Source organism: Frieseomelitta varia, unplaced genomic scaffold (assembly GCF_011392965.1).
Source record: "Frieseomelitta varia isolate USP_RPSP 00005682 unplaced genomic scaffold, Fvar_1.2 scaffold_380, whole genome shotgun sequence".
Lineage (NCBI taxonomy): Eukaryota > Metazoa > Arthropoda > Insecta > Hymenoptera > Apidae > Frieseomelitta > Frieseomelitta varia.
Window position 1 is genome coordinate 310,789 of NW_025110124.1, and position 10,810 is coordinate 321,598.

The following is a 10,810-nucleotide window of genomic DNA, read 5'->3' on the forward strand; positions in this document are numbered from 1 at the left end:
TTGCAGGATCGAATTCAATATGTGCTTATTATAAGAGGAAATTATTAAATTATTTATTTACAAATAAAGATCTTGCTATTGTATATATAAATGTATACAGTTTTAATTTACAATTGCCAAAATTTTAACACTGATCATCGCATTCAACGATATAAGGAGGAGCACATTCGCTATGTTTGATTCTAAAGGAAAACATAGGCATGGGTTTAGGAGTTTTAGGATAGTATTTAGGGCCGGGAGAAGCACAAATTATTTTTTTATCTCTTTTGGAAGTTATATGGTATGCTGGTACTCTTTGTTTGACCAGTATATCACTGTAAAGTTTGGGGCTTGGTGTAGGATCACATTTTAAACCAGGTAGACGATGTCCCCTAAAAATAATGTAACAAATAAGTTATGATAGAAATAATTTCTATGATACTATATATTATTTTCAGAAAGGACATGCCATGAATAAACCGAATGTAAGTATGTATTTACATGTAAAAAGCTGGACCTGGTATAGGAGTTTTTACATTATAAGGACCTGGTCCAATGCAAAGTTGTCTTCCTTTAGTTCTGAATTTTATTGTAAAAGCTGGTCCCTTTGGAGATGGTAATGAATATTTTGGGCCAGGACCGCAAGAAGTAACTAATAGAAAAGAAAAATGCGAGTATAATTTTAATACAATTCGCGATAACTATAAACCATTTTTATCATAAACTTCAATCTTGTATATATACAAAAAATTTAAAATAATTTTAATTCATTCCTATTCTATAAAATAGGATACCGATAGGCCTTCTAACTAGTCCAAATGAAAAACCATTAGGTTTGGGCGTTGGAAATACGTATTTTGGTCCTGGTACTTCACATTTTCGTAAACGAGGATGCCTATAACCAAACGTATATGCTGGATTTCGATATTTTGAAAGACAATGCTCTTTATAACCGACCAATGTTTGAAGGTGATATTTCGGTCCTGGACCTGAATAAGTAAAACTTTTAAAACTAATTTTATGTAAAGATGAATTTAATGCATTATATATGCATTTAATATTTAAGAAATGTCTTTTCTCGTAATGCAATGACATTACTTTTAAAACCGCATATAAGACTTCCTATTTTTTTATCTACTATAGCTTCTGATTTAGTTTTTGGTTGTGTATCTGCTTTTGGTGGCATTTTTGTACTCGATAATTTTCATTTGCCAAAAAATTATGGGTGGTATTACTTTAGTCAGTCCATTTTAAATTCAAACAATTGCATGAGAATGCAATTACATGAATGTTAGTGAAATTCATGATTATAACGATTATTACAAAAATTCTATGCATGTTTAAAAACTAAAACGAAAAAAGAAAATTATTCACTAGCAATTGAACATAATTAAAATACATATAATATATACATACATACATACAAAATATACATATATATATATATATATATATATATATATATATACAATGGCAGGTCGTGGCTTGAGATCGTGGGGATGTTGCCACTTTGAAATATACATATACACTGTAAATACAGTGGATTTTTATCATTTTTTATATTTAATAAGAGAATTGTATAGGGTTGTTGATGATAAAGTTGAATATTACAATATTTAAATATAAGTAAATTAATAGATATATTTATATATTGAGAAAAATTAGGGGTGCTGTAGTTCCGCAGTGGCTATGCACGAGCTACCCTCGTATATAATTAAAGAAATATAATTAAAAGATAATATTTAATTTATTGCAAATTATATTCAAGATTGGAATTAAAATTATGCACAAACATTGGAAGCATACACAATAAATTTAATAGCTTTAAATATATAATATTTTTCTTTAATTGATTAGTTATTAACAATTTTTGTTATACTGAATTAATGTTAGACATTTATGAAAGTTTGACATAAAATAAATATATATTTAATATATATATAAAATTACACGAAGTTGACATAAATATGTAAAATAATATATACAAAAGTATATTACAAAGATGTAAAATCATTTTCTTAGCTCTGTAATAATTTACAAAATTCACAATGTATCAGTCTTCGTCCAAGCTTGTGATAGGTAAACCAGCACATTCACTGTGTCTTATACCAAAAGAGTACATAGGGGGACGTCTTCTACTATCGTATTTAGGATAATATTGTGGCCCTGGAGTTATATCTACATCTGCTAGTTTAGTCCTCCATTTTACACTAAATGCTGGAGAACTACGTTTTATAAGATCTATATTTAGCCTGTAAGCTGCTGGACCAGGACCAACATCTTTTTCTCTAAGTTTGTGAATACCAGAACTGCAATAGTAAAACATATTACGGTATATTTGGTTATGATTATTTTTTATATTTATATAGAATGAAGTATATTACAAAGAGAATATAAAAAGTGTTGTAAGTCTAAACATAATTTTTCAATAATAATTTCAAACTTATATACGTACAAGGAAAAAGCACCTTGAGCTATTTTGTCAGGAATTTTTGGTCCTATGGTGGTTGGTAAAATATATGCATTTGGACCAGGTCCAATGTCTTCCAGTTTTGTTCTACTTCTAGATTTAATGCTATAAGCAGGAGCCCTAATATTGTGATTCATTGGGGGACATAATTCTGGGTAGTGTGCTCCCGGCCCTGGTCCAAAATCCCTCACTACATTGAAAAGAGAACAATGACTTTTTGTGAAAGATATTTTGTCTGATATTTTGTTTGATATTTTAAAATATATCAAATCATTCTGCTTAAACATTATTTTGGCTACCTTTAAATGGTTTTCTACTAGCTATTGTATATGCAGGAGGACTATCTGTTCCATAATTTGTTAATTTTGAAACATTATATTGTGGACCTGGTCCAAAACTTGGTATATGAATTTTTGTTCGAGGTCTGATAGTATATGCTGGACCTCTTGGTCGAGACAAACAATGACCTTCATATCCAACCAAAGTTTGTAATTTGTATATAGGAGCAGGACCTACAGATGTGTATAAAATTTTATTTCACAATTATATATGATTTTTAATTAAGTTGAATAAATATAAAAGTGTTTTTAATTTGTAGTTAATTATTTCAATAATTTTATTACGAAATCTTACCTTTTATCATACAATTTAACAACTTTGGTTTATTTTCCATTTTTTATAATGAAAAATATATAAATAATATATAAAAAATCTAATTTATGACACAACACAATACAAAAATAAAAATTATTAATAATCTGAAATTTGAATGAAAATGTTATAAAAGCCATATTCAGAGCATTTATACTCTTCAAATGTTGCTACTATAAATTGTAGTAAATGAAATTCAAAAATAAATATATAACAAGACTTTTGCAACGAAATTTTGAATTTTTTATTTGAAAATTATTATTTTATCAATTAATTTAAAATACTTTATGCAGTTATTAACATTTTTACTTGTATAAAATTGATTTCAATAATTTCAATTTGTACAATGCTTAAACTGCTTAAAGTGTACATAAAATTATATTTTATACAAGAAAGAAAAAAGTACTTGATAGAAATAATAGTTAGTACTAATATAAATATATTAGATACATAATTATAGGTAATTGATAAAATAGTAATGAAAATGATAAAAATTATAAATAAGCACTTAATTTTTACAAAATGAGGAAAGTAAGTGATGCATTTACATAATAATATCGATATCATATATTGTTCATTAATAATACAAAATACATCATTAATATAACTTACAAAAGATAAGATTTTTGTCTTAGTCAACTGTCAATTGTCTAAGTCAATATTGACGTAGTGCACCACGTCTGATTGCTGGTTGTCGATTTGGTGGTGTTATTGATATATCTAAATAATCACCAATTGTAAATCTGTAATTGTGAAAATAAGTTCAGTTTATTTAGGATTTACTTTATTTATAAGAAGGCATACCTTGCTTGGGCAAGTGTCTTGTTATCATCTGCACCCTTTTGCCCAGAACAAGTAACACCAATTTCTCTCATACGATATCCAGAATTTCTTAATTCTGGTGTTACTAGTGAAAAATCAAAGTATGTTCCTTTGCTTCTAGCGTCTGGATTTACTTCTTTTACTAATCCTGTAATTTCTCTTAAAGTTGCATCCATCCTGTAAATGCATTAAGTAAAGATTTTATAAATATTTTTACTTTTTTGTTTTTGTCAAATTTAAATACCTATAGAAAGAACATTTTACCATGTATATATTTGTAACTCATTTGAAGGAACATTTCCTCTACTATATTCCATTATATTGTGATGCCTTCCTGTATTGCAAAATACTCGGAGTAAAAGTGGACATGTCTAAAAATGTAATGTTACAATATTAAAACAAATTACACGATAATATGAGCAATTTGATTAGAATTTGAAAAATTTTTAATTGATATATTTTGTATTTTTGATGAAACGTACTTTTTCTCTGTCTATGGGCTTTTCTGGCAATTGCTTTTCATCTACCACCATAGATTCTATTGCCGATGTCATATTTGTAATTATAATAAAAGTTTCAGCACTGAAATACAATTGATAATAATTATGTTACGAGAGCGAAATTCACTACTCTTTCTTGATGTATACAAATGTTTCAAATATACTGTTGTTTATAATGTACACGCCTTAGGTTATGTTATCACGTGAAATGAGCTTTCCAATATCGATATGTAAATCGATATAAAAATTACAAAATTTATATTGCACACTTAACCAAAATTTTCTTTCTTTTATAAAAGCAACTCATCAATTACGTTATCGAAATATTGACAAGGTTGTTGTAAATATATTCAAAAAGTATAAAATATATTATAAATGTTTTATTTTTTACAGTATAAATGTTTTATTTTTTCTACAAAAACAAATCTGAGTCACTATCATTATCAATATCCGAGTTATCATCATCATCTTTAATCATTAGGGATTTTAATTTTAATAACAAATTTTCTTTGGACAACGCATCTTTTGTAATACAGTTATTCTCTTGTTCCTCCTCTTCATCTGTATCTTCCTCTTTGTTTTCTTTGATGGATTTCCTTTTCTTATTTGTAGCTGAAAAATAATATACATTTCAATTTATTGTACTTATATACATAATATTACATTATATATATTCTTGATATATGTAATATTACATTATAATTAAAATACCTTTGTTATTCATGTAACGTATGAACGTTCTACGTTTCCTCTCAGATAATCCTTTGAGCAAATTCTGTAACTCCACATCTGATTTTGCAATTTCTTCTTTACTAGGTTCTGCTTTAATAATGTCACCTTTACTGCCACATTTTGGACACACTTTATATTCCGCAGCACAAGATAAACACATATTGTGATAAGCATGTTTTACTGCTTTCTGTTCACATTTGATACATTTTGCAGCTGCTTTTAAAGGTTTGTATTTTTTGTATTTGATCTTCCATTCAATTATTTTCTTACATTTCTCACATACGTGCGCAACTTCTATGCTATTAATACATTTTGTTTTATTTGATTTGTCATGTAAATCATTTTTAAAAGCAGTCTGATTCTGATATTTTTGTGGTCTTGATCGGTTAGAATTTCCTCTCTGTGTACTCATACTTTTATTTACATTTAAACAATCTCAACATTTATAAATTACAATAGTTAAAATCTTTAATTCCTTAATTCATTAATTTTTATTCTAATATTCTTTTTAGTTTAATACAATTATGACAATGTATGTCTCAAGATTATTTGTCCTGCCCTCTTGTAGTAATATACAGAACTATTGTGGTGAAATTGACGTACTACTACTACACAGGCTATGATACATGAACATATATGTGTGTACTATATTGAAGAAAGTAAATATTGAAACATGAATAATCGAAAAAAATTAAATTCTTCTACGTCGAATAAGTAAATGTGATTAATATTTTGGTTTCTCTTTTAATTCAGATCTATTGATAATATATTAGTATTTCGTGGAAAAAATAAAAAATATTTCTCTGTGCAAGTCGCTGGTTTTAAAATTCTTATTGTTTATAATATTCTCGTAGAATATTTTTGTTTTTCCATAAATCAGCGAATCCTATTCGCTGCGTTCGTACCCCCACCCCACGCGCTCGTGACGTAAACTTGTTGCGCGGGGTTAGTCTACGGTTGAAAGTCGTGTTGTCGATACGTGTCGTTTCGCGTCGCGTTTATTAATTGTGCAATACTTTCATCGTCTTCCTTCTAATGTTCACATCCACGCTGCTTGTTAACTACGTTTATTTTGCGTACGTTTTTACTTAATAATCCATCGAATATTGCTATAATTTATAACTAAGTCGTCCTTCTTTCTTGCATCGTATTGTGAGCTTTTAAAACAAACATTTGACTGTTTCATTCTTGACACATCATTGTTTTATTCTTATGTAATTTGTTTTTTTTTTTATATGTTTATTTGAAAGTTTCCCCTTTCTTTTGTACAGATTGGTGGATGATTGCAAATGTAATGTGTTAGAAGGCCGCCGTGAGATTCAAAGATTAGTGATGAAGCTGACATCCTTTCATGAAGGTATAGTAGCATTTGATTTGTTTTAATGAAAACAGGCGTATTTATATGCTTGTTTTCTCTTTTTATTGTATAATAGGTAACATTATTTGATTAATTTATGCTCTTAACAATCACGAACAAGTTTGAACTTCTGCGCATCGCATTTTTTGATTACTGCGCAGCTTCGCTTTTTACGCGGCAACTGACAATAAAAGCGCGCCAACTGACAATAAAAGCGCGCCATATTTGATTAGTACGAAATAAGATTTGAAATTCTAACAATCGATGTTCATATATCTTGTTATTACTATTATTAATTTTTGAATAGAGTTTTAATATTATTGTAATATTATTACAATAGGTTATTATATTTCCTGCTTTTTGCAGATTTCTTCCAAACTTCATTCCTCCTTCGCGATAACTTCTCCTCGATGACAACGTTCTTCAGATCTAATCGTGAGTCACATATATTTCTGTTTTCCTTTTTCTTCTTTTTTGAGCCATCACCAAACGTTTTACTATCGGTTCATTATGAGTTCACTATAGTTTATTATTGAAAATATTGTTAGAGACTTAGATTTCCAGTTAGAAATTTATAGGAATTTTTAAAATTAATTTAAAATTAATTTATAGGAATTTTTAAAATTAAATTCTTAATTAGGTACATTTAAATTAAGTTAAATTCATGGTTAGATAGAGCATCTTTAAAGTAGGAACTTAACACGAAACATTGTAAGTGTTATAATTATAGTTTAGGATTTAATTTTATTTTTCTTCTGTCAATTTTTTTTACTCTCTGAAGTCGGTATTTCAGAACATTAAATACGGAATTACCTACATAAATAAAGTATATCTGCTTTGTCATTTGCCGGTGATTGTTTTCTGCAGGGAGTAAAAACGATTTCGTTCATGCCTCATAGATGGTGCTATGAGTACCAATGAAGGAGGGCGATTATAATTAGAGATCACACGAGAAAGTATTATATAAATTTATTTTTCTTTATTTATAACTTTTATGTGACTTTGCTGATGGCCAAAAAATTATTAAAACTCGAAACATGTAGGATATGTTTATAAATACATTTGATCCATTTGTATTAATAATGTATTATATATGTATACGTATACACGTATTTCACCTGGAACATTTCAACTTTTATGTATGTAAAATTACTCGTTAAAAGTATCAGTTGATTTTAAATAGTTACTGCCATAATTATCTAAATCACAGTAATCTTTCCACTTTGGAAGGATATCTTACCTATAGCTAATACAGATAGATAATGAAAAATTATATATTTGAATTATATATTAAATTTTATCATGTTGCAACTCTTAGATAAGTTAAATAAACTTCAGAATCATTTTATTTATCATTTCTACAACTAAATTACTATCCGCTTTAGTTTCGAACGTTGGTGCATATAAAATATACAATTGAAATATTTGGGTACGTTCTTCGTTCGATTAAATTGAACGATTGATTACCACGATGTTAAAGAGATGCATCTCGCGCGATGCAGTTCCGCGCACATTTCTATCCTTCTGTCTCGCGGGGAAGAGACAATTCTTGTATCTGACGTGCATTTCTAACAGCCGTATTCTAATATGCGCCACGCGCGTCCAATTGTAAGTACCGCACACCTATATTTTCATGGCGTGACGTGTCGGACGAACGAGGCCAAGTATCTATTTCAAGCCCGTCACCTGACAAAATAGCAAGCAACCTGACTAAGGAAACCAACGGAGAAGATTCTCGCGGCTGGATGGCAAATGGATAGCACGGTCGACTGCAACCGCGTGCATCAATTTCAAATAAGGTCCTTAAAGCTTGATCGAGTTTCTGGAACGGTAGCCTTCTGTTTGCCTCTTGCACGACCTTTTCCGCGCCATGTGTTCCAGTTTTCCATCGAGGCTGGCCTTTTGGAATCTTAATTACACTCCTCGACAAGATTTCTCTCGCGAAGAACAATCGCCGATAATGCTTCCTCGCTTATTTAGAAAAAATTGACGGCTGAATGATTGGAAATTTTCGAAACTGCTTCCCTTGAAGCCTGGTTCCGACTCGTTTGGAACTTGAGAGAACGCGCCAGTTTCCCTCTTTCACTTCGTTCGACCCTTCAGTCCCCTTCGACCCTTACCGGCGATGCAAGGGGGCTCGCTTTTGCAGGACGAAGGGCGTATCCGAAAAAATAAAAGAGACACTGTATATAGTCCCATCGTCGTGGCCGACCCTTACGCGTGAATGCCAAGAGAAAGGGCACGCATCATGCGTGGAACAAAGTGGACCACATTGTCGGTGGAAATTGCCCTTTGCAATCTTCAGGAGGCTACCTATCCCCATTCGGCCGCCACCTATACGAACTTGCGTTTTGTCTGGACGGAAGTTACACGTGGGAAGAAAGAAGACGAAGTCTCGCTTGACTACCCTTAACTAGCGATGGGACCAAGTTAATAGTACTTCGTGGGACAGCACAAATAAATTATGACGGTTCGTTGGTTGCACCATTGCTGAATTATTCGATCTTCACAAGATCATCTGATTTCGGATTACCGGAGGACAAGTACTTCCACGAATGTTCGAAAATTTACTCGCACGACTACACATGCTGTTTCGATATTCGAGTATCTCTGGCGTGTAGCAGTCGAATGTCAAGGGTCAGAAGGTCATTCGTTGTGAATCTAACGAGGAATATAGAAATAACAATCCGGTCTCGTTACACCAAGGAATAGAAGGAAACGAGAAAGCCGACTCTTTAGCCAAAGAAGCAACAACTGACCGAACAAACGAATCCAGCATCCCAATCCTACACCAAGACCTACTAGCTTCAACGAGCCAAAGTTGAAAGAGAAGAATGGAACAGAATTTGGACTACGACGAATAGAACGAAAATACACGACGTAGCACACCATTTCTACCAAAAAATACCAAACAACAATATAAGCAGAAAAGAAAGGATAGCTATGACTAGACATCGAATCGGACACTCCGAGATCACACACGAATACTTCCTAAGCAAAACAGAACCAGCTTTCTGCAACACCTGCAACCAACAAATCACCACCCAACACCTGCTACATGAATGCAGAAAATACCGAAACCAAAGATGTAAATACGGATTGAACCAAAACGCCGCTCTAACCTGCCAGAAACAACAAAAAAACGTTATCAACTACTAGACCAGACATAAAGAGAAAATTCCAGCACGTCGCTAAAGACCTCGTAGTCTTTAGCGACTCTAAACCCCATAATATAATATAAAAAAAAAAAAAAAATAACAATCCGGGATTGTAAACGACGGAAGAAAGGATTTTTACAAGTTTCATTTTGCTGATTGAAATTCTGTGGAGCAGAAAATCGGATCCATTCGAAGATTCGATATTCGACTCCACTCGCCAGTAATTTTTTTTTTCATCTCCCAAAGTACTCGTAGAAAGTGATTCAGATTCGCTTGTGGTATACTTGAGGCCATCACTACCCTTAACCTACGACGATACCCTCTGAGGGAGCAGACTGTTATCTGGAAAGGTCTCTTGTTCCAGCCTGGATCCAGAACTTTAGAGACGGATGAGACGCAATTCCGACAAAGCTATTTAACCTGAGTAATAGAACATGCGACGAGATGATTACATTGGCTCCACGATTTTATTAATTAATGGAACGGTGTTTGAACTCTGTGCCTCTGTTTTATTTACCTCTCGGAGGGCGCCCGAAAGTTTTTAATTTATTTTTCCCTTTGGGTTGTTTGATTCATAAAAATTTTAAGGAACACTTTGTCACTGGGTATCAGAAATTTTCCGCGAGCAAAAGAAAGAGAAATTTTCCGCGATCCGACCTTTTTAATTTAACCGTGTCTTCGAGATAAATCTCGATGAAATGTTTCATCGCCGTGAAACACGCCGAAAATATTCATCGTTCGAGTAATTCATATTTCCGATTAGATATCGAAATATCGATCGCACTGGATCCACGTATTTATTAATTAATGGAACGGTGTTTGAACTCTGTGCTTCTGTTTTATTCACCTCTTGGGGGGAGGTTTCAAGAGTTTTCAATTTATCTGATTCACAGAAAATTTTAAAGAACACTTTGTCGCTGGGTATCAGAAATTTTCCGCGAGCAAAAGAAAGAGAAATTTTCCGCGATCCGAGCTTTTTAATTTAACCGTGTCTTCGAAATATCGATCGCACTGGATCCACGTATTTATTAATTAATGGAACGGTGTTTGAACTCTGTGCTTCTGTTTTATTCACCTCTTGGGGGGAGGTTTCAAGAGTTTTCAATTTATCTGATTCACAGAAAATTTTAAAGAACACTTT

At 31.7% G+C, this 10,810-nt stretch overlaps 5 protein-coding genes across 13 annotated transcripts in view; 1 reads left to right on the top strand and 4 right to left on the bottom strand.

Annotated features, from left to right (window-relative positions):
* Positions 1–85: 85 nt before the first annotated feature.
* On the bottom strand, positions 86–1,220 carry LOC122531268 (outer dense fiber protein 3-like). Of its 2 annotated transcripts, XM_043659068.1 has the most exons (4): positions 1,078–1,220; positions 774–968; positions 481–631; positions 86–371 (listed from the first exon to the last, which is right to left on the bottom strand). In XM_043659068.1, the coding sequence occupies exons 1-4, from the start codon at positions 1,163–1,165 to the stop codon at positions 125–127; spliced, it is 681 nt and encodes a 226-aa protein (XP_043515003.1). In that variant the 5' UTR covers positions 1,166–1,220; the 3' UTR covers positions 86–124. The 2 variants fall into 2 exon arrangements, with proteins under 2 accessions (XP_043515003.1, XP_043515002.1); XM_043659067.1 differs by lacking the exon at positions 1,078–1,220 and having other exon boundaries at positions 774–1,074.
* On the bottom strand, positions 1,219–3,003 carry LOC122531271 (outer dense fiber protein 3-like). Of its 3 annotated transcripts, XM_043659072.1 has the most exons (4): positions 2,749–2,998; positions 2,435–2,639; positions 1,978–2,288; positions 1,219–1,326 (listed from the first exon to the last, which is right to left on the bottom strand). In XM_043659072.1, exons 2-3 carry the CDS (start codon positions 2,584–2,586, stop codon positions 2,033–2,035), a joined length of 408 nt encoding a protein of 135 aa, XP_043515007.1. In that variant the 5' UTR covers positions 2,587–2,639; positions 2,749–2,998; the 3' UTR covers positions 1,219–1,326; positions 1,978–2,032. The 3 variants fall into 3 exon arrangements, with proteins under 3 accessions (XP_043515007.1, XP_043515006.1, XP_043515008.1); XM_043659071.1 differs by having other exon boundaries at positions 2,435–3,001; XM_043659073.1 differs by lacking the exon at positions 1,219–1,326 and having other exon boundaries at positions 2,207–2,288; positions 2,448–3,003.
* Positions 3,004–3,649: 646 nt separating this feature from the next.
* Positions 3,650–4,651, bottom strand: LOC122531274 (histone deacetylase complex subunit SAP18). The gene is made up of 4 exons (XM_043659076.1): positions 4,405–4,651; positions 4,187–4,293; positions 3,905–4,099; positions 3,650–3,843 (listed from the first exon to the last, which is right to left on the bottom strand). The coding sequence occupies exons 1-4, from the start codon at positions 4,474–4,476 to the stop codon at positions 3,756–3,758; spliced, it is 462 nt and encodes a 153-aa protein (XP_043515011.1). The 5' UTR covers positions 4,477–4,651; the 3' UTR covers positions 3,650–3,755.
* A 163-nt stretch (positions 4,652–4,814) lies between these two features.
* On the bottom strand, positions 4,815–5,731 carry LOC122531269 (uncharacterized protein C9orf85 homolog). Its single transcript, XM_043659069.1, has 2 exons — positions 5,134–5,731; positions 4,815–5,034 (listed from the first exon to the last, which is right to left on the bottom strand). The coding sequence occupies exons 1-2, from the start codon at positions 5,564–5,566 to the stop codon at positions 4,835–4,837; spliced, it is 633 nt and encodes a 210-aa protein (XP_043515004.1). The 5' UTR covers positions 5,567–5,731; the 3' UTR covers positions 4,815–4,834.
* A 379-nt stretch (positions 5,732–6,110) lies between these two features.
* LOC122531276 overlaps positions 6,111–10,810 on the top strand; it is a 142,882-nt gene continuing 138,182 nt past the window's right edge. For 4 of the 6 annotated variants that reach the window (XR_006307238.1, XM_043659081.1, XM_043659082.1 and 1 more), the window contains exons 1-3: positions 6,111–6,230; positions 6,426–6,511; positions 6,878–6,950. Coding sequence is in view for 4 of the 6 variants with exons in the window: in XM_043659081.1 (XP_043515016.1) it covers positions 6,190–6,230; positions 6,426–6,511; positions 6,878–6,950 (200 nt within the window). In the remaining 2 variants the exon portion in view is untranslated. The remainder of the gene's footprint in view (positions 6,231–6,425; positions 6,512–6,877; positions 6,951–10,810) is intronic. The other 2 variants (XR_006307239.1, XM_043659083.1) reach the window with 1 other exon arrangement.